The sequence below is a fragment of the Oncorhynchus nerka genome, linkage group LG9b (assembly GCF_034236695.1).
Source record: "Oncorhynchus nerka isolate Pitt River linkage group LG9b, Oner_Uvic_2.0, whole genome shotgun sequence".
Lineage (NCBI taxonomy): Eukaryota > Metazoa > Chordata > Actinopteri > Salmoniformes > Salmonidae > Oncorhynchus > Oncorhynchus nerka.
Window position 1 is genome coordinate 17,062,638 of NC_088424.1, and position 25,768 is coordinate 17,088,405.

Below are 25,768 nucleotides of genomic sequence, written 5' to 3' on the forward strand. Positions count from 1 at the left end.
GATAGCTTTTGGCCATTCCTTTGGATTCCTCATATCTTATTCATTGATAGAAAAAAGATTTGGGGGGGAGGGGTCTTTACGCAGTGTAGAGTATGAAGTTGGCTTAACTTTGTGGTTTGATTGGATTCTATTATTTAATGTAGCATCTTTAGTCCAGTTGTTTGAGCACAAAGTCCCCTTTTCTTGGTTCAGCAGGTGTTTTTGCCTCTGGAATGGTGACTCTGTGAGGACCTGAGTCCATGTTCAATGGTATAGAATGCATATTTTTGACACATTGCACACTTTATCCTGAAGACTTCTTTCTTTCTTTACAATGCAGAGTCCAAGTGAATGGTAGCTATCAATATCTTTTAAATTACAATCCTTCAGTACCTTTTTCTCAGTCAGGACAATGTACAAAAAGATGGCGCCGACAAGCGGTGGCCCTGTTTCTATCTCCTAGACAACTTTGCAGTATTTTGATGCACCTGCAATAACTTCTACAGATCTTTGTACGTGACCAATAAACTTTTGATTTGATACCACAGCATATGTATAGCATATGAGCGTAACAATCTATTTGATGTACATGTACACATGTGCACGCCAATCCGTAGCTCATATCCCTAGGCTGTGATGTAGATTTGCTCTGATTCACAAAGCATGAATCCAATGTCTCTGAGGGAAAGAAACACACATGGATGAGAGGACTAGGGAGAACAGCATGCAACAAACACAGTGCATTACTTTGTCCAGAGCACTATGTAGGACAGGCTGCAACCTGTGGTCCTTCACTGTTAAGGCTGCTTGTGTGACTGTCCCCTGTGTTTTCTAGGAAATCTATGAATTAGCATTTTAATCACTGCCACTTTTCAGCACTAGGATGTGCGCTGCTGCCCTCTGCCTTCACACTGTGTGTACAACACATATGGCCTCCTGTCTATAGAGCCGAACCGTACTGTGCTGGCTTGGATATTTTCTTTTCACATGATCTTTTCCAGCACGCTTTCAGGAACTATCGTGGATGTATAATCAGGCCAGGCCAGTACAGCTTGGCTTGGGTTGACCCTGATATTGAATCGGGCATGTTTATGGTCTGTCCTTGTGGCTGAATGAGGCCAATGCATGGATGAAAGAAAAACGTAGGGTATAAATGTAACCTTTTTGAAATGTCATCTCACCCCTACATTTTGGGGGTCAGTTGCATGTGTTTTTTCTGGGCTCCTGAGTGGCGCAGTGGTCTAAGACACTGCATCTCAGTGTTAGAGGCATTACTGCAGTACCTGGTTCAAATCCAGGCTGTGTCACATCCGGCCATGATTGAGATCCCGTAGGGCGGTGCACAATTGGCCCAGCATCGTCCAGGTTTTGCCGGGGTAGGCCGTCGTTGTAAATAAGAATTTGTTCTTAACTGACTTGCCTAGTTAAATAAAGGTCAAATAAAAAAGTTTTTTTTTTTTTTTCATGCAAGACATTATGTTGTAACTTGAGGAACTTGCCACTTCTGAGTTCTACTTGACAGATTATATTTTAGTTTGCATTTAAAATGACACGTTATTCCCCATGAGGCAGCCTATAGGGAGGAGGTCAGACCTGGCAGTGTGGTGCCAGACAACAACCTCGCCCTCAATGTCAGCAAGACAAATGAGCTGATTGTGGACGACAGTAAACGGAAGGGCGAGCACACCCTTATTCACATCGATGGGACTTTAGTGGAGCGGGTCGAGAGCTTCAAGTTCCTCGGTGTCCACATCACTAAGGAATGAACATGTTTCACACACACCCCCACAGTTGTGATTAAGGCACAACAATGTCTCATCACTCTCAGGAGGCTGAAAAGATTTGACATGGGCCCTCAGATTCTCAAAACATTACACAGAGAGCGTGTTGACTGTATCATTTTTATATACAGCGGCTGCCTCACCGCTTTGTACGGCAACTGCAAGGCACCCGACCGCAAAGGCGCTACAGCTTGTGGTGAGTATGGCCAATTACATCACTGGGGCCGAGCTCCCTGCCATCCAGGATCTCTGTACCAGGCGGTGTCGGAGGAAGAAACTTTTTTTTTTTTTTATTTTTTACTCCAGCCACCCAAGACGCTCTGCAAGCGGTACCAGTGCACCAACTCTGGAACCAACAGTACCCTGAACAGCTTCTACCCCCAAGCCATAAGACTGCTAAACAAGGCTGCAAAATAGTTAATAAAATGGCTATCCAGACTACCTGCATTGACCCTTTTTAAAAAAAAAAAATAAAAAAAATTTTTACTAACTTTTTTGCACTGACTCTGCACACAATCACAAATACTGACACACACACACACATCCTTGCACATTACACATGCATACTAATGCCACACACACACTTTCACACTCACTACATGCTGCTACTGCTGTACATAGACTGATCTGTAGCAGCTGCGTATTACAGTGCATTCGGAAGGTATTCAGACCCCTTGACTTTTTTCACATTAAAGCCTTCATCTAAAATGGATTAAGTCAAATAATAATCCTCAATCTACACAATACCCCATAATGACAATGCAAAAATAGGTTTTAGACATTTTTATAAATGTATAAAAAATAAATACAAATATGACATTTACATAAGTATTCAGACCCTTTACTCAGTACTTTGAAACACATTTGGGTATGACGCTACAAGCTTGGCACACCTGTATTTGGGGAGTTTCTCCTATTCTTCTCTGCAGATCCTCTCAAGCTCTGTCTGGTTGGATGGGGAGCACAGCTATTTTCAGGTCTTTCCAGTGATGCTTGATCGTGTTCAATTCCGAGCTCTGGCTAGGCCACTCAAGGATATTCAGAGACTTGTCCCAAACACAGCCACTCCTGTGTTGTCTTGGCTGTGTGTTTAGGGTCGTTGTCCTGTTGGAATGTGAACCTTTGCTCCAGTCTTAGGTCCTCAGTGCTCTGGAGCAGGTTTTCATCAAGGATCTCTCTGTACTTTGCTCTGTTCATCTTTCCCTTCATCCTGACTACTCTCCCAGTCCCTACCGCTGAACAACATCCCCACAACATGATGCTGCCACCACCATGCTTCACCGTAGGGATGGTATTGGTCAGGTGATGAGTGGTGCCTGGTTTTTGCCTGGCAATTCCTTTGACCCCATGGCTTCGTTTTTGCTCTGACATGCACGGTCAACTGTGGTGTCTGGACCTTATATAGACAAGTGTGTGCCTTTTCCAAATCATGTCCAATCAATTTAATTGACCACAGGTGGACTCCAAGTTGTAGAAACATCTCAAGGATGATCAATGGAAACAGGATGCACCTGAGCTCAATTTTGTGTCTCATAGCAAAGGAAGGGTCAAAATACTTATTTATGTAAATAAGTTATTTAAGCTTTTATCAACATTTAAAAAATTTCTAAACCTGTTTTTTTCCTTTGTCATTATGGGGTATTGTGTGTAGATCGACATGTTTTAGAATAAGGTTGTAACTATTGATGCACAGAAATAACATTTTGGGCTGATTCTGATATTTTCCTTGACAAAAAAAGCAATACCTATATTTAACATTTTTGCTGCCTTTTAAGCATTCTAGTACAGTTACATAGTTAACATACACACATGGATGCAGTGGTCTAAGGCACTGCATCTCAGTGCAAGAGGTGTCACTACAGTCCCTGGTTCGAATCCAGACTGTATTACATCCGGCCGTGATTGGGAGACCCATAGGGCGACGTACAATTTGGCCCATCGTCGTCCGGGTTTGGCCGGGATAGGTGACTGCTTAAATGACTTGCCTAGTTAAATAAATCATAATCAAAACCTATTTCTTTCACTTACTTCCTGTGCTGTTTCATTGTTCATTTGTTCAGACGTTTCATTCTCAACTAGGATATCTATGGATAGCCGTTTGGGTCTTTTGCGTGTCAAAAAAGATACACGTCAAATAAGCTCGTTGACCAATCAGGACCTGAATATGATTGCACGTCACATGATTTAAATCGTTCCTTAATTTTTTACCTAGTTATTACACATTGATTACACTCGCACGTATTTCATATGTCACAACGATTCATCCATACGTATGCTATGATGCTGGTAAAGTTGTCTCACGCACCTACAGTGCTGGTCTTTAAAAAAAATGTAAGAAAAAGCTAGCTCGCTTGTTATTTGTTATTCACTGTGTAGTTGCTCCTCATGTCACTTTTTATTTTAACTCTGCATTTTTGGAAAATTACCCATAAGTAAGCATTTAATTGTTAGTCTTCACCTGTTGTTTACAAATACATTTTGATTAGATGTATTTATTGCACTCCTTTTGACCAGGATCCTGAAGTGCAGTGCACTATGAAGGGAATTGGGTGCCATTTGGGACTTATACCATAGTTGATATTGCTTACAATGACATCCCAGTAACTGACAGTGATTTTATTTTCACAGAGTTGAACATGGAGTACAACCCCTCTGACCATCCTCGGGCCAGCACTATATTCCTCAGTAAATCTCAGCCGGATGGTGAGTTGGTCTCAATAAATCAATGAATCTCAGACTCTTTGGAATCACTCAACAGGTGCATTTAACATGGACTTTACCTAAGGCCTTTAGGGTAGACCAATGGTTTTTCTGATCATGTGACTTGATCAAGAAATAAACCCAGGTTTATTAGTGAAAACTCCTGGCCCCGTATTCATAAAGCATCTCGGTGTAGGGATCTGTTTTGCCTTTTTGATCATAATGAATAAAATGACATGGACGGGGGGACCTGATCCTAGATCAGCACACCTACTCTGAGATGCTTGATACAAACTGCAGTACAGCATAACCTCTAGCACAATACATTACAAAATATGCTATTTACAATCACAGATCACACAGCTTCCATTGAACACAGTCAGCTTTGATCTCTGTGGTAATGTATTCCTTGCCCTGGGGTGTTTTAGTACCAGCAGCCTCTGTGGATCCTCATACTATCACACTATTACTGTGGGGTTTTTTCTCTGATAAATATGAGCATTTTTCTAGGAACGCCTGCTTATGACTGCTTAGTTGTGTTATACTGTAACAAGACAGTACTGGCAGCAGAGCAGGTTAAGATACACCATTGTCCAGAAGCTGCATCAAAGAAAAGGTGACATTTGATACATACCCATGTGTTAAAGTGAGAGCCAATGATAGTTGTGTGTTGTTGAGTTGGACAGGTAAATGAAGTAGATGGATTTTGGTTCTCTTTCAGTGGAGTTGCCTAGCGAGAATGGTGAGTATAAGCTTAGGCTACTACCTGTCACGGAGAGCTTCTGCTTCCCCCTAGCTGCAGAGTGGAGTCTGTCTATCATGTTCTCAATGTCTAACCAGCATTAGGGGTGAATCCTAGCTTCCACTTAAGTGAATGCTTTACTTTAATAGTTAGGTCAAAATGTAACTTGACATTAATGCGTATGTGGAAGTTAGGACTTGCCTTTATGATTTAACCAGCTCTGATAATGTGATAATAACCGCGTTGTCCTCTTTGTGCACACTTTGAAATGCTTCTCTCTCTGCCAGTTTGTCGCAAATATTCCAGGTAGGATCCATAGAAGCCTTGCTGTTTCAGTGCAGCATGTCTTGCTGATCATGCTGGCAAATCTACCATGATGCTTTTTTTTTATCTATTGCCTTGCGTAATTTCTAGGGCAATGCTGATAACCAAGGATCAAAGCCTTTCTCGCTCTCTCTTTTTATCTCTGTTAAGTGCGTGAAAAAAGAAAGAGCATCTTCATCAATCATGTGAGTGTTAAATGCTTATTAAATATAGGCATCTATGTTATTACATGATGTTGGAAAGTTAGTCTTTGTAGCTGATTCATAATGTTAATGATAATTCCTTGTGTTGTTTTACAAGTTAACACACATTGACGAGTCAAAGGTAATGTACAACATGATGTCCTCCATGGATCCATTCAGTTGCAACTCGTGTGACATCCTGTTAAATTAATATAGTTAGTGCCGGCTTGCATCATTCATGGTAACGTGTTAGGAGTGAAGGAATCTCTGCATTATTGTAAAAGATTAACAGTCCTTAGCTAGCCGATACATTATTTCATTTCATGTCTTCATTTGTCATGCATGTCCATCGCGTGCTCCGTTTGACGAAGTAGCCAACTGTAGAAACCTTACTTCATGTATCAATATGCCCTCTAACAGTCAGCTTTTATATTTGTAGCTATATGTGTATCTGTAATTCTATTTCATTATCGTAGCATGGATCAAGGAGACGAAAACACAGCTCCTGTTCCACCATCTTCCTAGATGACAACACTGTCAGTCAGCCCAACCTTAAATTCACCATCAAATGGTGAGTATATGTCCCAGTTACATTTTCATGAGTTGACCTATGGGACGGTACAGAATGTCCTTGTTATGACAAATGCCTCAACCACGACCTGTTTTTCCTTCTCTACAGTGTATCCCTTGCAATATATTACCATATAAAGAACAGGTAAGAATACCCTATCACTTTGAGCAAGCAATGTCTTGAATGGAGAGTTTGTCTAGCTAGTGTAACAGTTCAGTAAAACATTTTACCTTTCCTGAATGGCCTGTTTCAGGTACACAGATGGAGGAATGCAGCAAGACATTTTTGACGAGAAGCTTCACCCTCTCTCGGTAATAGCCGAAGCAATCCGTGCAGGTGTTCATATTGACCCACTGTGTTTATGCGTGTATGACTCTATAAAATGTCGTTTTTATACTCTGTTCATAAAAAATTCACGTTCTTCTACTCCCACAGAAATCAGAAGTGCCGTCTGACTATGACAAACACAACCCAGAGCAGAAGCAGATCTATCGCTTCGTCCGGATGCTGTTCAGCGCTGCTCAACTCACTGCAGAATGTGCCATTGTTACACTGGTAAAGGAGGGGGATGGTTGACTCCCTTGTTTGTGTCCCAAATGGCACCCTATAACCGATATAGTGCACTAATCGCAGTGCCATTAGAGATTCTGGGTTCGAGTCCAGGCTCTGTTGCAGCTGGCCGTGACCGGGAGACCCGTGGGGCGGTGCACAATTGGCCCAGCGTCGTCCAGGTTAGGGGGGGTTTGGCCGACAGGGATGTCCTTGTCCCGTCGCTTACTAGTGACTCCTGTGGCGGGCCGGGGCGCACTGCACGCTGAAACTGTCGCCAGGTGTACGGTGTTTCCTCAGACACATTGGTGCGGCTGGCTTCCAGGTTAAGTGGACATTGTGTCAAGAAGCAAACTTGGTTGGGTTGTGTTTCGGAGGACACACGGTTCTCGACATGCGCCTCTCCCGAATCCTTACAGGAGTTGCAGCGGTGAGACGAGACCGTAACTACCAATTGGATACCATGAAATTGGAGAGAAAAATAAAAAAGTATAAAACATGTAAAATTCCAATTATTTAGCAAAGCATATGGCACAATTTTATTGTTTTCTTTATTTTCAGATGGCCAGGAGCACACCAGCACTCAGCCATTATTTACAAAAGATGTGTTTGTTTAGTGAGTCTGCCAGACCAGAGGCATTAGGGGTGACCACGTGTTCTCTTGATAAGTGCATGAATTGGACTTTTTCCTGTCCTGCTAAGCATTCAAAATGTAATGAGTACTTTTGATTGTCAGGGAAAATGTATAGAGTAAAAAGTAATGTACAGACCCCCCCCCCCCCAAAACCCTACTTAAGTAGTACTTAAAAGTATTTTTTACTTAAGTACTTTACACCACTGCTCATCAGATACCTTCTCAGACTGGGCAGACAGAAGTCCTCTCCACCAAGTTATTTGATCCCCTTTAGCGCCATGTTTGATCATCTGGTGTCCTGTTGGTCACTCTCAGTATGTCTATCCCCAGTCAGACACTGGCTTGGAGTGTTCCAGTCTCAGGCTGATCACCATGTGAGCTGCCTAACTAGCCTGTGTGTGCATCCCAAAATGCACCCTATTTAGTGCACTACTTTTTACCAGGGCCCATAGGTCAATATAGGGAATAGGTTGCCAGAAGAAGCCTCCTAACTAACCTGTGTCTGTAGGCTGCTGGCAGGCAGATTCAGAGACTGTCAAGATCAGCAGTGGAGGAAAACTAGGCCAACCGCCAGTGGCCAAAGCCAGTAAGCCACTGAGTCATCGATGTACAGTATAAGGCCTGCGGCTAATACTCTACTGCCTGTGGAATACACAGTAGGTCTGTAGCCAGACCAGAGAAACTACTCTACTGCCTGTAGAATACACAGTCTGTCTACTGCCAGACCAGAGAAACTACTCTACTGCCTGTGGAATACACAGTCGGTCTGCTGCCAGACCAGAGAAACTACTCTACTGCCTGTGGAATACACAGTCTGTCTGCTGCCAGAGCAGAGAAACTACTCTACTGCCTGTGGAATACACAGTCGGTCTGCAGCCAGACCAGAGAAACTACTCTACTGCCTGTGGAATACACAGTCGGTCTGTAGCCAGACCAGAGAAACTACTCTACTGCCTGTGGAATACACAGTCGGTCTGTAGCCAGACCAGAGAAACTACTCTACTGCCTGTGGAATACACAGTCGGTCTGCAGCCAGACCAGAGAAACTACTCTACTGCCTGTGGAATACACTGCCTGTGGAATACGGTCTGTAGCCAGACCAGAGAAACTACTCTACTGCCTGTGGAATACACAGTCGGTCTGCTGCCAGCCAGACCAGAGAAACTACTCTACTGCCTGTGGAATACACAGTCGGTCTGCTGCCAGAGCAGAGAAACACTGCCTGTGGAATGGAAACTACTCTACTGCCTGTGGAATACACAGTCGGTCTGCTGCCAGACCAGAGAAACTACTCTACTGCCTGTGGAATACACAGTCGGTCTGCTGCCAGAGCAGAGAAACTACTCTACTGCCTGTGGAATACACAGTCGGTCTGCTGCCAGAGCAGAGAAACTACTCTACTGCCTGTGGAATACACAGTCGGTCTGCAGCCAGTCTGCCTGTGGAGCCAGAGCCAGACCAGAGAAACTACTCTACTGCCTGTGGAATACCTGTGGAACCAGAGAAACTACTCTACTGCCTGTGGAATACACAGTCGGTCTGCTGCCAGAGCAGAGAAACTACTCTACTGCCTGTGGAATACACAGTCGGTCTGCTGCCAGAGCAGAGAAACTACTCTACTGCCTGTGGAATACACAGTCTCTGCAGCTCTACTGCCTGTGGAATACACAGTCGCCAGACCAGAGAAACTACTCTACTGCTTGTGGAATACACAGCCAGACCAGGGAAACTACTCTACTGCCTGTGGAATACACAGTCGGTCTGCAGCCAGACCAGGGAAACTACTCTACTGCCTGTGGAATACACAGTCGGTCTGCTGCCAGACCAGAGAAACTACTCTACTGCCTGTGGAATACACAGTCGGTCTGCTGCCAGACCAGGAAAAACTACTCTACTGCCTGTGGAATACACAGTCGGTCTGCAGCCAGAGCAGAGAAACTACTCTACTGCCTGTGGAATGGAATACACAGTCGGTCTGCTGCCAGAGCAGGGAAACTACTCTACTGCCTGTGGAATACACAGTCGGTCTGTAGCCAGACCAGAGAAACTACTCTACTGCCTGTGGAATACACAGTCGGTCTGCAGCCAGAGCAGAGAAACTACTCTACTGCCTGTGGAATACACAGTCGGTCTGCTGCCAGACCAGAGAAACTACTCTACTGCCTGTGGAATACACAGTCCTGCTGCCAGAGCAGAGAAACTACTCTACTGCCTGTGGAATACACAGTCGGTCTGCTGCCAGAGCAGGGAAACTACTCTACTGCCTGTGGAATACACAGTCGGTCTGCTGCCAGACCAGAGAAACTACTCTACTGCCTGTGGAATACACAGTCGGTCTGCAGCCAGACCAGAGAAACTACTCTACTGCCTGTGGAATACACAGTCGGTCTGCTAGCCAGAGCAGGAAACTACTCTACTGCCTGTGGAATACACAGTCGGTCTGCTGCCAGACCAGGGAAACTACTCTACTGCCTGTGGAATACACAGTCGGTCTGCTGCCAGAAGAGAAACTACTCTACTGCCTGTGGAATACACAGTCGGTCTGCTGCCAGAGCCAGACCAGAAACTACTCTACTGCCTGTGGAATACACAGTCGGTCTGCTGCCAGAGCAGGGAAACTACTCTACTGCCTGTGGAATACACAGTCGGTCTGCTGCCAGAGCAGAGAAACTACTCTACTGCCTGTGGAATACACAGTCGGTCTGCCCAGACCAGAGAAACTACTCTACTGCCTGTGGAATACACAGTCGGTCTGCTGCCAGACCAGAGAAACTACTCTACTGCCTGTGGAATACACAGTCGGTCTGCTGCCAGACCAGAGAAACTACTCTACTGCCTGTGGAATACACAGTCGGTCTGCAGCCAGAGCAGGAAACTACTCTACTGCCTGTGGAATACACAGTCGGTCTGCTGCCAGAGCAGAAACTACTCTACTGCCTGTGGAATACACAGGGAGACCAGGAAACTACTCTACTGCCTGTGGAATACACAGTCGGTCTGCTGCCAGAGCAGGGAAACTACTCTACTGCCTGTGGAATACACAGTCGGTCTGCTGCCAGAGCAGAGAAACTACTCTACTGCCTGTGGAATACACAGTCGGTCTGTAGCCAGACCAGAGAAACTACTCTACTGCCTGTGGAATACACAGTCGGTCTGCAGCCAGACCAGAGAAACTACTCTACTGCCTGTGGAATACACAGTCGGTCTGCAGCCAGACCAGGGAAACTACTCTACTGCCTGTGGAATACACAGTCGGTCTGCTGCCAGAGCAGAGAAACTACTCTACTGCCTGTGGAATACACAGTCGGTCTGCTGCCAGAGCAGAGAAACTACTCTACTGCCTGTGGAATACACAGTCGGTCTGCTGCCAGAGCAGAGAAACTACTCTACTGCCTGTGGAATACACAGTCGGTCGGCTGCCAGACCAGGGAAACTACTCTACTGCCTGTGGAATACACAGTCGGTCTGCTTCCAGAGCAGGGAAACTACTCTACTGCCTGTGGAATACACAGTCGGTCTGCTGCCAGACCAGAGAAACTACTCTACTGCCTGTGGAATACACAGTCGGTCTGTAGCCAGACCAGAGAAACTACTCTACTGCCTGTGGAATACACAGAGCCAGACCAGAGAAACTACTCTACTGCTAATACACAGTCCTGCTGCCAGAGCAAAGAAACTACTCTACTACCTGTGGAATGGAATACACAGTCGGTCTGCTGCCAGAGCAGGGAAACTACTGCCAGACCAGAGAAACTACTCTACTGCCAGAGGGAAACAGCCTGTGGAATACACAGTCGGTCTGCAAGACCAGGAAACTACTCTACTGCCTGTGGAATACACAGTCGGGAATACACAATACACAGTCGGTCTGCTGCCAGACCAGGGAAACTACTCTACTGCCTGTGGAATACACAGTCGGTCTGCCTGTGGAATACACAGCCAGAGACCAGAGAAACTACTCTACTGCCTGTGGAATACACAGTCGGTCTGCTGCCAGAGCAGAGAAACTACTCTACTGCCTGTGGAATGGAATACACAGTCGGTCTGCTGCCAGAGCAGGGAAACTACTCTACTGCCTGTGGAATACACAGTCGGTCTGTAGCCAGACCAGAGAAACTACTCTACTGCCTGTGGAATACACAGAGAGCAGAGAAACAGCCTGTGAAACTGCTGCCAGAGCAGAGAAACTCTACTGCCTGTGGAATACACAGTCGGTCTGCAGCCAGACCAGGAAACTACTCTACTGCCTGTGGAATACACAGTCGGTCTGTAGCCAGACCAGAGAAACTACTCTACTGCCTGTGGAATACACAGTCGGTCTGCAGCCAGACCAGAGAAACTACTCTACTGCCTGTGGAATACACAGTCGGTCTGCTGCCAGAGCAGAGAAACTACTCTACTGCCTGTGGAATACACAGTCGGTCTGCAGCCAGACCAGGGAAACTACTCTACTGCCTGTGGAATACACAGTCGGTCTGCAGCCAGACCAGAGAAACTACTCTACTGCCTGTGGAATACACAGTCGGTCTGCAGCCAGACCAGGGAAACTACTCTACTGCCTGTGGAATACACAGTCGGTCTGCAGCCAGAGCAGAGAAACTACTCTACTGCCTGTGGAATGGAATACACAGTCGGTCTGCTGCCAGAGCAGGGAAACTACTCTACTGCCTGTGGAATACACAGTCGGTCTGCTACTCTACTGCCTGTGGAATACACAGTCGGTCTGCAGCAGAGCAGAAAACTACTCTACTGCCTGTGGAATACACAGTCGGTCTGCTGCCAGAGCAGGGAAACTACTCTACTGCCTGTGGAATACACAGTCGGTCTGTAGCCAGACCAGAGAAACTACTCTACTGCCTGTGGAATACTCGGTCTGCCTGTGGAATACACAGCCAGACCAGGGAAATTACTCTACTGAAACTAGAGCAGGGAAACTCTACTGCCTGTGGAATACACAGAGAGCAGAGAAACTACTCTACTGCCTGTGGAATACACAGTCGGTCTGCTGCCAGAGCAGAGAAACTACTCTACTGCCTGTGGAATACACAGTCGGTCTGCAGCCAGACCAGGGAAACTACTCTACTGCCTGTGGAATACACAGTCGGTCTGCAGCCAGACCAGGGAAACTACTCTACTGCCTGTGGAATACACAGTCGGTCTGCTGCCAGAGCAGGGAAACTACTCTACTGCCTGTGGAATACACAGTCGGTCTGCTGCCAGACCAGAGAAACTACTCTACTGCCTGTGGAATACACAGTCGGTCTGCAGCCAGAGCAGAGAAACTACTCTACTGCCTGTGGAATGGAATACACAGTCGGTCTGCTGCCAGAGCAGGGAAACTACTCTACTGCCTGTGGAATACACAGTCGGTCTGTAGCCAGACCAGAGAAACTACTCTACTGCCTGTGGAATACACAGTCGGTCTGTCTGCCTGTGGAATACACAGTCGGTCGGCTGCCAGACCAGGGAAACTACTCTACTGCCTGTGGAATACACAGTCGGTCTGCTTCCAGAGCAGGGAAACTACTCTACTGCCTGTGGAATACACAGTCGGTCTGTAGCCAGACCAGAGAAACTACTCTACTGCCTGTGGAATACAGCCAGACCAGAGAAACTACTCTACTGCCTGTGGAATACACAGTCGGTCTGCAGCCAGACCAGAGAAACTACTCTACTGCTTGTGGAATACACAGTCGGTCTGTAGCCAGACCAGGGAAACTACTCTACTGCCTGTGGAATACACAGTCGGTCTGCTGCCAGAATACACAGTCAGAGCAGAAACTACTCTACTGCCTGTGGAATGGAATACACAGTCGGTCTGCTGCCAGACCAGAGAAACTACTCTACTGCCTGTGGAATACACAGTCGGTCTGCTGCCAGAGCAGAGAAACTACTCTACTGCCTGTGGAATACACAGTCGGTCTGCTGCCAGAGCAGAGAAACTACTCTACTGCCTGTGGAATGGAATAGTCGGTCTGCTGCCAGAGCAGAGAAACTACTCTACTGCCTGTGGAATACACAGTCGGTCTGTAGCCAGACCAGAGAAACTACTCTACTCTACTGCCTGTGGAATACACAGTCGGTCTGCTGCCAGACCAGGGAAACTACTCTACTGCCTGTGGAATACACAGTCGGTCTGCTGCCAGAGCAGAGAAACTACTCTACTGCCTGTGGAATACACAGTCGGTCTGCTGCCAGAGCAGAGAAACTACTCTACTGCCAATACACAGAGCCAGAGAGAAACTACTCTACTGCCTGTGGAATACACAGTCGGTCTGCTGCCAGAGCAGAGAAACTACTCTACTGCCTGTGGAATACACAGGAAGAGCAGAGAAACTACTCTACTGCCTGTGGAATACACAGTCGGTCTGCCAGACCAGAGAAACTACTCTACTGCCTGTGGAATACACAGTCGGTCTGTAGCCAGACCAGAGAAACTACTCTACTGCCTGTGGAATACACAGTCGGTCTGCTGCCAGAGCAGAGAAACTACTCTACTGCCTGTGGAATACACAGTCGGTCTGCTGCCAGACCAGGGAAACTACTCTACTGCCTGTGGAATACACAGTCGGTCTGCTGCCAGAGCAGAGAAACTACTCTACTGCCTGTGGAATACACAGTCGGTCTGCTGCCAGAGCAGAGAAACTACTCTACTGCCTGTGGAATACACAGTCGGTCTGCTGCCAGACCAGAGAAACTACTCTACTGCCTGTGGAATACACAGTCGGTCTGCTGCCAGACCAGAGAAACTACTCTACTGCCTGTGGAATACACAGTCGGTCTGCTGCCAGAGCAGAGAAACTACTCTACTGCCTGTGGAATACACAGTCGGTCTGCTGCCAGAGCAGGGAAACTACGGTCTGGTCTGCCAGACCAGAGAAACTACTCTACTGCCTGTGGAATACACAGTCGGTCTGCTGCCAGAGCAGAGAAACTACTCTACTGCCTGTGGAATACACAGTCGGTCTGCTGCCAGACCAGGGAAACTACTCTACTGCCTGTGGAATACACAGTCGGTCTGCTGCCAGAGCAGAGAAACTACTCTACTGCCTGTGGAATACACAGTCGGTCTGCTGCCAGAGCAGAGAAACTACTCTACTGCCTGTGGAATACTGCTGCAGCCAGACCAGAGAAACTACTCTACTGCCTGTGGAATACACAGTCGGTCGGCTGCCAGACCAGAGATACTACTCTACTGCCTGTGGAATACACAGTCGGTCTGCAGCCAGACCAGAGAAACTACTCTACTGCCTGTGGAATACACAGTCGGTCTGCTGCCAGAGCAGAGAAACTACTCTACTGCCTGTGGAATACACAGTCGGTCTGCTGCCAGAGCAGGGAAACTACTCTACTGCCTGTGGAATACACAGTCGGTCTGTAGCCAGACCAGAGAAACTACTCTACTGCCTGTGGAATACACAGTCGGTCTGCTGCCAGAGCAGAGAAACTACTCTACTGCCTGTGGAATACACAGTCGGTCTGCAGCCAGACCAGGGAAACTACTCTACTGCCTGTGGAATACACAGTCGGTCTGCTGCCAGAGCAGAGAAACTACTCTACTGCCTGTGGAATACACAGTCGGTCTGCTGCCAGAGCAGAGAAACTACTCTACTGCCTGTGGAATACACAGTCGGTCTGCAGCCAGACCAGAGAAACTACTCTACTGCCTGTGGAATACACAGTCGGTCGGCTGCCAGACCAGAGATACTACTCTACTGCCTGTGGAATACACAGTCGGTCTGCAGCCAGACCAGAGAAACTACTCTACTGCCTGTGGAATACACATTCGGTCTGCTGCCAGAGCAGAGAAACTACTCTACTGCCTGTGGAATACATAGTCGGTCTGCTGCCAGAGCAGAGAAGGGCTAATATTAGGATCAGAGAGATGCATTTTCCACACACCACGTGACATTTCGATGCACCAATGTTGTGGCCTTGTCTTCAATTTACACACGTCCTTGGCTTGTCTCCTGAGATCATCCTGAGAGCGCCCTGGGGGCTGAAGGAAGCTGTGAGAGAGGGAGTAGGGATGGGGGTGTGTTGTGTGCCTCGGGTGAGGATCAGTGGGGTTGAGGGGAGGTCACTGTATGATTCAAGCTTGAGATACGGGTCAGGTTTTGAACATGGCTCTGTGTGTGCGTTATCAGGAGATGGACATACTATTTAGGGAATAGGGTGCCATTTGGGATACAACCAATATCACAAAGGTAGTGGCCTCAATTACCTCATGACTTTAGTATTCATTTTCCCATTGTGTTTTTTAGGTGTACGTTGAGAGGCTGCTGACGTATGCAGACATAGACATTGGCCCAGGGAACTGGAAGCGTATGTTGCTGGGAGCCATCCTGCTGGCATCTAAAGTCTGGGACGATCAGGCTGTGTGGAATGTAGACTACTGCCAGATCCTCAAAGACATCACCGTGGAGGACATGTGAGTTAATCAATCAATATATGGAACATGGACTACTGTCAGATCCTCAGACATTTGTGTGTGTGATTATATACTTCAGTGTCTCACATGTTTGTCACATGTCTAGAGTGTATGTCCATGACTGGAATGGGAACATGATACATTTTATTTACAGGATGTTATTTTCAACAGGGACTCTTCTCTTCTGCCGGCTAATTGTAGCTGACCTGTTTTGCTGCTTGCATTTTAAAGTACACACTTTTTCTGAGTAAATGCTCAAACTTAAAGCTTTACTGATTTATGGCTGACATTGGACCACATTTTGAAATCAAAAGCATATACACTGCCAGTCAAAAGTTTTAGAACACCTACTCATTCAAGGGTTTTTCATGATTTTTTTTACTATTTTCTACATTGTAGAATAATAGTGAAGACATCAAAACTATGAAATAACACATGGAATCATGTACAGTCGTGGCCAAAAGTTTTGAGAATGACACAACTATTAATTTCCACAAAGTTTGCTGCTTCAGTGTCTTTAGATATTTTTGTCAGATGTTACTATGGAATACTGAAGTATAATTACAAGCATTTCATAAGTGTCAAAGGCTTTTTATTGACAATTACATGAAGTTGATGCAAAGAGTCAATATTTGCAGTGTTGACCCTTCTTTTTCAATACCTCTACAATCCACCCTGGCATTCTGTCAATTAACTTCTGGGCCTCATCCTGACTGATGGCATTCTGTCAATTAACTTCTGGGCCTCATCCTGACTGATGGCAGCCCATTCTTGCACAATCAAAGCTTGGAGTTTGTCAGAATTTGTGGGGTTTTGTTTGTCCACCCGCCTCTTGAGGATTGACTACAAATTCTCAATGGGATTCATGTCTGGGGAGTTTCCTTGCCATGGACCCAAAATATTGATGTTTTGTTCCCCGAGCCACTTATCACTTTTGACTTATGGCAAGGTGCTCCATCATGCTGGAAAAGGCACTGTTCATCACCAAACTGTTCCTGGATGGTTGGGAGAAGTTGCTCTCAGAGGATGTGTTGGTACCATTCTTTATTCATGGCTATGTTCTTAGGCAATTGTGAGTGAACCCACTCCCTTGGCTGAGAAGCAACCCCACACATGAATTGTCTCAGGATGCTTTACTGTTGGCATGACACAGGACTGATGGTAGCTCTCACCTTGTCTTCTCCGGACAAGCTTTTTTCCGGATGCCCCAAACAATCGGAAAGGAGATTCATCAGAGAAAATGACTTTACCCCCGTCCTCAGCAGTCCAATCCCTGTACATTTTTGCAGAATATCAGTCTGTCCCCCTGATGCTTTTCCTGTAGAGAAGTGTCTTCTTTGCTGCCCTTCTTGACATCAGGCCTTCCTCCAAAAGTCTTCGCCTCACTGTGCGTGCAGATGCACTCACACCTGCCAGCTGCCATTCCTGAGCAAGCTCTGTACTGGTGGTGCCCCGATCCCGCAGCTGAATCAACTTTAGGAGATGGTCCTGGTGCTTGCTGGACTTTCTTGGGCGCCCTGAAGCCTTATTCACAACAATTGAACCGCTCTCCTTGAAGTTCTTGATGATCCGATAAATGGTTGATTTAGGTGCAATCTTACTGGCAGCAATATCCTTGCCTGTGAAGCCCTTTTGTGCAAAGCAATGATGACGGCACGTGTTTCCTTGCAGGTAACCATGGTTGACAGAGGAAGAACAAAGATTCCAAGCACCACCCTTTTGAAGCTTCCAGTCTGTTATTCGAACTCAATCAGCATGACAGTGCTCTCCAGCCTTGTCCTCGTCAACACTCACACCTGTGTTAACGAGAGAATCACTGACATGATGTCAGCTGGTCCTTTTGTGGCAGGGCTGAAATGCAGTGGAAATTATTTTGGGGGATTCAGTTCATTTGCATGGCAAAGAGGGACTTTGCAATTAATTGCAGTTCATCTCATCACTCTTCATAACATTCTGGAGTATATGCAAATTGCCATCAAACAAACTGAGGCAGCAGACTTTGTCTCATTCTCAAAACATTTGGCTAAGACTAGTAACCAACGTAGTTTTAAACAAATCAAAATATAGTTGATATTCTTCAATGTAGACAGCCTTTTGCCTTGACAGCTTTGCACACTCTTCGGCTTTCTCTCAACCAGCTTCATGAGGTAGTCCCCTGGAATGCATTTAAATGAACAGGTGTGGCTTCTTAAAAGTTAATGTGACATTTATTTCCTCAATTAATTGGTACAAGGTAGGGGTGGGTGGTATACAGAAGATGGCCATATTTGGTAAAAGACAAGTCTATATTATGGCAAGAACGGCTCAAATAACCAAAGAGAAATGACAGTCCGTTACTTTAAGATATGAAGGTCAGTCAATAAGGAACATTTTGAAAGTTTCTTCAAGTGGAGTTGCAAAAATCATCAAGCGCTATGATGAAACTGGCTCTCACGAGGACCGCCACAGGAAAGGAATACCCAGAATTACCTCTGTTGCAGAAGATAAGTTAATTCGTGTTACCAGTCTCAGAAATTGCAGCCCACAGAAATGCTTCATAGAGTTAAAGTAAAAGTCGCATTGACTGTTCAGAGGAGGCTGTGTGAATCAGGCCTTCATTGTGGAATTGCTGCAAATAAATCACTACTGAAGGACACTAATAAGAAGAAGAGTTTCTTGCTTGGGCCAAGAAACACGAGTGATGGACATTATACCGGTGGAAATGTGTCCTTTGGTTCCACCCGCTGTGTCTTTGTGCGATGCGGTGTGGGTGAACGGATGATCTCTGCATGTGTATTTCCCACTGTAAAGCATGGAGGAGGATGTGTTATGGAGTGGGGGTGCTTTTGCTGGTGACACTCTGTGATTTTATTTTGAATTCAATGCACACTTAACCAGCATGGCTACCACAGCATTCTGCAGTGATACACCATCCCATCTGGTTTGTGCTTAGTGGGACTATCATTTGTTTTTCAACAAGACAATGCCCCAACAAACCTCCAGGCTGTATAAGAGCTATTTGACCAAGGAGAGTGATGGAGTGCTGCATCAGATGACCTGGCCTCCACAATCCCCCGACCACAACCAAATTGAGATAGTTTGGGATGAGTTGGACTGCAGAGTGAAGGAAAAGCAGGCAACACGTGCTCAGCATTTGTGGGAACTCCTCCTAGACTGTTGGAAAGGCATTCCAGATGAAGCTGGTTGAGAGAATGCCAAGAGTGTGCAAAGTTGTCATCACTTTTTTTTGGTTAACACATAATACAATGAGTAGTTGTTCTAAAACTTTTGAACGGTACTGTACATTCATGTTTTTACACCAACGTTTTGGATACATGCCCCTAATATATTGGTTTTGATCTCTAGGACAGTGAGCTGTCTACGTAACATTGCCACCAATTGTTGTGAAAATAAACATATTTTCTCACTTTTTTTCTGAACAGGAACGAGCTGGAGCGTCAGTTTCTGGAGCTTCTTCAGTTCAACATCAACGTTCCGTCTAGTGTTTATGCCAAGTACTACTTTGACCTGCGCTCACTGTCAGAGACCAACAACCTGAGCTTCCCTCTGGAGCCCCTGAGCCAGGACAAAGCCCAGCGACTAGAGGTGAGCCACCACTCAATTTCACTGTTTATCAATGATCACATTTATTTCTAAAGCCCTTTTTACATCAGCAGCTGTCACAAAGGGATTTTATAGTAGAGCACTTTCTGACAACTGCTGTTCTGAGGAAATGGCTTTAGAAATGCATTTGATAGATGAATTGATGGCAGCTGGTCCACATAATAGCAATGGTTTAACACTTGGAGCTGACGATGTAGTCCATGCCAGAAGGTCAATAACAATTCAGTTCAAGCGATACATCGGAGTTTGTTTAGCGATTCATGTTTTTTTTTTGTTCCTGCAGGCGATCTCGAGGTTGTGTGACGACAAGTACAAAGATGCCAGGAGAGCTGGCAAGAAGCGCTCTGCGAGCGTGGACAACCTGGTCGGAGTGCGATGGGTCCCTGCCATCCTCTCCTAACAACCAGGAACATAGACCAGACCGGAGACTGGGCCCTCAGGCCAGCATGGGGACATCCAGTCTTTTACCTAGCAAAATTCTAGTAACTTTCCAAAAAATCCCAGATTTTCTAGAAATCCTCCCGGAATCAGCAGGAAATCTAGAATCCTCCGATCTGGATTTCTGGAAAACCTGAGAATTTGAGGAAAGTGATGGGAATTCTGCTCCCCTAACTTAGACAGACTTTGTCCTCATCACAGATGGATACCTTTGCCGTGCCGCTGCTCCTGTAACACAGAAGGAAGAACTCTCTACAGGACTGGTACTTCACTAACTGTTAAGAAAAAGAAAGCTTCTTTGTGATATAACATAAAGATTTGACTGTTTGGAGAGCTCATGACATCATAGCTTCCTGTTGACAGAAGTAGCCAGATGATCACCGCGGCAACATGAGCTTTATGCATTGAAGCAGCAAACCAAGATAGAAGTGGTCAGAAAACAAAATGTCAATGTCATTTGACCTCTTACCCTGGATCATGCCAAACGAAAAGGGACTGAAACGAGGAGGGACGACCTGAAATTGTCCAATAAGAAATGTGTGTTTTCGTTGCCGTTGCAAAACGCTTTGCTACAGTGTCCACTAATGAATACGACCATGGGTCTGGACTATCCAACCTGGCATGACAGGACAGATGGTTGCCTTTAAAGACGGTTCTGTGGCTTTTGGTGAACAGGTTTTTATTTATTTTGTATTCATAGTTGTTTTTACTACTAAGTGCTACAGCCAACCAAACCCAGGTACAATATTTGATCAGATAAAATAGCCTTCTAGCTGTGCAGGCGTTTCTACTTGATCTACATACACATTCCATAATCATTTAGTTCTTAATGAACACAATTATTTTGTTAATGTTCAAACAAGTTGGCCATAATTAAAACCTTTACACTAGTGTACAGTTACTGTGCCGCCCAATACCTAGAATGTTGTATTCAAATCTGCAGCTAAAATCCTAATTGAAAGCTTTTGGAGATATGTGAGTGATTTTTAGCTACTGTGAATGTGTCATCCACAGGATTCAAAGTAGGTTATGTTGACAAGAAAGCAACCAATGAAAGGATAGAAATGGGTTGTCATACTTGATACACTGTAGAGCATGACTTGTGTTTTTTGTCTCAGAACTGTATGTTTTAAGCTACAATGTTTTTTTAAGAACAAAAACCTGAACCCTGAGCCAACTTATATATAACATGGCTCCTTCAAACTTTATACAGATTGATTTAGTCTTTTAGGCAATTATTTTTTATTCAAATATTATTGTTAAATTCCTGATGATCAACTTTTATTTGTGTTTTATCATTTGTCAAGAAGACCACTGACAACTGAAGCACTAGAATTGAATTATTTTGCTAATCAACTTTCTACAGTATGTAAACCAGTATTAAAGTGATGATGAGATCATTAACTTAATTGTTAAATATTTATATTGAGGTGTTGATCCATGTTTATACTAAAAGAAAATTCCCTTGTTTTCTTATTTTGTGTTTTTTTTGTACATTTAAACAGGCTACAAATAAATCTCAGAGGATAACACAGTGTTAAAAACACTTATTTCCAATCTGGTTGTCCGACAGTTGGATTCATTTATTTTTATATGTGGAGAACTTGTTAAATACTGTGTATGCTAATCACTAAATCACCCTATTACCAGTGTATCCGTAGCCAATGGAAATGCTAGCTAGTTAGCTGTGCGCTAGTAGAGGGACAGAAGCTATACTGTTACATATCCAGCATGGAGTAGCAGGCTTGTGTCCCAAATGGCACCCTAATCCCTATATAGTGCACTACTTTTGACCAGGGACCATAGGCTCTGGTCAACAGTAGTGCACTGTACAGGGAATGAGGGTGCCATTTGGGAAGTACCACAATTGTGATTAATCACTCAGCTATTTACGCACGAATCTTGACGTTCACGGTCAGTAGGTTCATGGATATTGAGGCTCATGGCTAAGACCATCACCATTTGGGGACAGAGCTACGTTCTCATTATTGTTCTATAATCTTTAACCTGGTAACCTTCAATCTGAGTACCATTATAGTCACTATGCTACTCTGAGTTCATGTAGACCCAACCAGTTGTCTGAGCTCAGTGTAATTTGTTGAAATATCCTAGCAATGCTTTGATGGTAACATGATTTTGGCATGATGATAATAATAGCGCAGAGAGGTCCCTGGTGTCTTGTCACTAAGCTGTTTATAACACTTGAGAGAGATCTATAGTCTAGTGGACACACACACAGGGGAACAGCTAGGGAACTTACGCTGGAGCCACTTGTCTACAACTCAATGAGACCGTTGGATTTGAATTGGACTGAATTGAATCAAAGTGAATTGGTTGAATTGAATTGGATTGATCAGACTGAAATAGACCCTCGCTGAGTAACCTGGATTGGAGGAAGGTATACAGACCGTGGGATGAGCTGCTTGTTTACACCATGGAGAAGACGCGCCTAATGGAAATGCTCTTTATTACTTTCAATCACAACGTCACTTTCCTGGGTAGGTAAACATAATGTGCATGGTATATGTATGGGATAGTTGATGTTTCTCTGGCCTTTATGCAACATTTTTGAGTGCAGTCAGACCATTAAATTACTTATTTAGATTCACAGGTTTTCCGCACCAACAAAATGTTTAGGGGAGAGCGTGATGGTCTTCTTTTGATAGTTAATGTTACTAGCAAATAAGCTTTGTTTTCAATATTGGTGTCTAACGTTAAAATAGTGTGTAAGTGAATATTTAATTGATTGGCTCTTGATGCAGGGAAGACGTGGTTGATCTTAATGGTGGTCCTGAGACTACTCATCCTCCTGTTCTCTGGCTATCCCCTCTTCCGGAACGAGCAGGAGCACTTTGTGTGCAACACCATCCAGCCGGGCTGCACCAACGTCTGCTTCGACAGCTTTGCTCCCCTCTCCCTCTTCCGCTTCTGGCTGTTCCAACTGATCATGCTCTGTCTCCCTCACATGATGTTCATCTCTTATATCGTCCACAAAGTATCGTCAGCTCTTCGTATCGGAGGGAACTATTTCCCCGGCAGCAGAAGTCCGGCAGGGGCTCTGTGTACCCATCAACATTCCCTACCAAAAGGGACGCCTAACTTTCTAAGGGCCTACCTCCTGGACCTGCTACTGCGTATCTTACTGGAGGTAGCGTTCAGTACCGGACAGTACTACCTCTATGGCTTCTCTGTCCCCAGGCACTTCCAGTGCTATGAGTCCCCCTGTACGTCCATGGTGGAGTGCTACATATCCAGCCCCACAGAGAAGACCATCATGCTCAACTTCATGCTGGGGGCTGCCTCCCTGTCTCTGCTACTGAGTCTGGCGGACTTGATGTGCTCCGTGCAGCGCATGGTGACACAGGGGAGGAGAGAGGAGGAGCTGAAGGAAGGCGGACTGTTCATGAATGAAGGAGTTGGGGAGGATATTGAAGTCCTGTACGCCCAGAACGCTCTCAAAACTGTCCTAAAGAGAGGACAAAGTCACATTGACAAACCGACCTCGAGGTGTATCCCAAACAGTGACCTTTCACACGGACGAGTGAGAATAAACAATGAGACCCAGGTAAGGGTGGCTGCCCCACCCCTGCAGGGGAGAAGGCCACCACGGAGAGCTGCAAGGATGGAGCCTCCGCCGCCATTGAACGGGCGCTTTGTTCATCCAAACCACATCTCCCATTCATCTCCAGTCCCCCTCTCCCGGGGGTTAGAGAGAAACCCAGTGGTAGTCTCACGCCAGTCTACCCCCTCGCCAATGAACAGTGGCCGGAGGCACGGCTGCTACAACGTGGTAGACTCAACACTCCTGGAGCAGCATTATGATAGTGCAGAGTCCCGTGACAGACTCCAGGAGGAAGTCATCCTGCAGGAAGTGGGGGTAAGGGGCACCTCAAGCTCCTCCAGTGGTTCTTCTTCCTTGTCAGATGCGCAATAAAGTTTATTTTAATTGTTTAAATGTATGTAACTCTGTGCAAGGGCGAAACACAACAATGTGACTGTCTTTTTTTTAGTTAAACATTGTTGATGATTTACTCATTACTTACACTTGAATGAATTTTCCTCCTGAATGTAATAATGGGCTATACATTACATTTTGCTGACTTTATACTTAGTGACCACATTCTGTCTATAGAGCTGTTTGTGTTGGCTTACAGAATTAGAATGAGTGACTCAAACAATGCCAGTTGACCTTCAAGGACAATGGTGGCAGCACACAGCTGTTGTTCAGCTCAAATGTTTTCATTGGTTTCACCAACAACAGTCAGACAAGACTGACATGCTCCGGCCCCACCGACGCCAACGTCACTTGGAGAACTGAGAGTCACAAAGGAACATTACTCTGCTGTGGCATCCAAGGAAACCGTAGACCCAAAAGAGACCTCGGGAGAGGTCAATGGCCTTAAAGGAGGCCCGTGATGGAAGACTTCGGTTTGAGGTGAATGGAAGAGCACCTGACTCCTAGACAAATACACAAGGGCAGAGACTCAATCCAAGGTGTGTTACAGTGAACTGCACTGTACTGTCAACGATGTTCCCGACCTTTGCGGAGATCAAGTTCACAGTCAATACCGTGGATGACAGCTCAATTGTAGATTTACCTTAAATTAAAAGTCAAGCACAATGCGCTTCTCTGCAATGCGCTTTGGATTGAATCCTGTCTAAAGCCTTCATCCAGTATAGCAGTAGTGTAGGATTTCAAACGATCTTGATTTTTTTTTATTCTACTTTATTTTTTTATTTTTTTTATTTTAATAAATCATTTCAACTACCATAGGGATTTATGTGTTCTGTTGTTTAAGTGAATGTACAGACCTATATTAAACATTTTAGTACACATGGGACTGCCATAATTATTACCTTCTTTGAAATCAGGGCTGTAACCAGGGTGAGTTTTAGTGAGGTTTGGAATTAAATGTTGTTTTTTAAATGCTATTTGGAGAATAGCAAAAACAAGTAAAAATGATCCCGGCCATTATCACTTGGGCTGATGTAGGTTCATTCACGTCAGGTGATCTACATTTGATTGTTTTTATTTATTTTATTTCACCTTTATTTAACCAGGTAGGCTAGTTGAGGACAAGTTCTCATTTACAACTGCGACCTGGCCAAGATAAAGCAAAGCAGTGCGACACGAACAAATGTAACAGAGTTACACATGGAATAAACAAACAGAGTCAATAATACAATAGGAAAGTCTATATACGATGTGTGCAAATGAGGTAGGATAAGGGAGGGAAGGCAATAAATAGGCCATAGTGGTGAAATAATTACAAATATAGCAATTAAACACTGGAGTGATAGATGTGCAGAAGATGAGTTTGCAAGTAGAGATACTGGGGTGAAAAGGAGCAAAATAAATAACAGTATGGGGATGAGGTAGTTGGATGGGCTATTTACAGATGAGCTATATACAGGTGCAGTGATCTGTGAGCTGCTCTGACAGCTGGTGCTTATAAAGCTAGTGAGGGAGATATGGGTCTCCAGCTTCAGTGATTTTTACAGTTCGCTCCAGTCATTTGCAGCAGAGAACTGGATGGAAAGGCGGCCAAAGTAGGAATTGGCTTTGGGGGTGACCAGTGAAATATACCTGCTGGAGCGCGTGCTACGGGTGGGTGCTGCTATAGTGACCATGGAGCTGAGATAAGGCAGGGCTTTACCTAGCAAAGATGACCTGGTTGCAGTGGTGGGTATAGTATATGGGGCTATGGTGACAAAAGGATGGCACTGTGATAGAATGCATTCAATTTGTACAATATGTGTACAATATATATACTTTTTTTTTTTTTTTTTACAAAAAAATGACTGCTGAAACTCGGTGTCCTCACACTTAATAG

General features: G+C 45.2%; 2 protein-coding genes across 4 annotated transcripts in view; both read left to right on the forward strand.

The window, feature by feature from the left end:
• Nucleotides 1–21,506, forward strand: part of LOC115114351 (cyclin-Y-like) — a 56,803-nt gene extending 35,297 nt beyond the window's left edge. For 2 of the 3 annotated variants that reach the window (XM_029642511.2, XM_029642509.2), the window contains exons 2-11: nt 4,389–4,463; nt 5,182–5,202; nt 5,677–5,711; nt 6,185–6,279; nt 6,388–6,423; nt 6,533–6,590; nt 6,715–6,834; nt 15,727–15,893; nt 19,316–19,478; nt 19,780–21,506. In XM_029642511.2, coding sequence (XP_029498371.2) covers nt 4,397–4,463; nt 5,182–5,202; nt 5,677–5,711; nt 6,185–6,279; nt 6,388–6,423; nt 6,533–6,590; nt 6,715–6,834; nt 15,727–15,893; nt 19,316–19,478; nt 19,780–19,896 — 879 coding nt within the window. In that variant the 5' untranslated portion in view covers nt 4,389–4,396 and the 3' untranslated portion in view covers nt 19,897–21,506. The remainder of the gene's footprint in view (nt 1–4,388; nt 4,464–5,181; nt 5,203–5,676; nt 5,712–6,184; nt 6,280–6,387; nt 6,424–6,532; nt 6,591–6,714; nt 6,835–15,726; nt 15,894–19,315; nt 19,479–19,779) is intronic. The other variant, XM_029642510.2, reaches the window with a different exon arrangement.
• A 328-nt stretch (nt 21,507–21,834) lies between these two features.
• On the forward strand, nt 21,835–24,705 carry LOC115113928 (gap junction delta-4 protein-like). Its single transcript, XM_029641866.2, has 2 exons — nt 21,835–22,432; nt 22,697–24,705. Exons 1-2 carry the CDS (start codon nt 22,369–22,371, stop codon nt 23,866–23,868), a joined length of 1,236 nt encoding a protein of 411 aa, XP_029497726.1. The 5' UTR covers nt 21,835–22,368; the 3' UTR covers nt 23,869–24,705.
• The last annotated feature ends 1,063 nt before the right edge of the window (nt 24,706–25,768 follow it).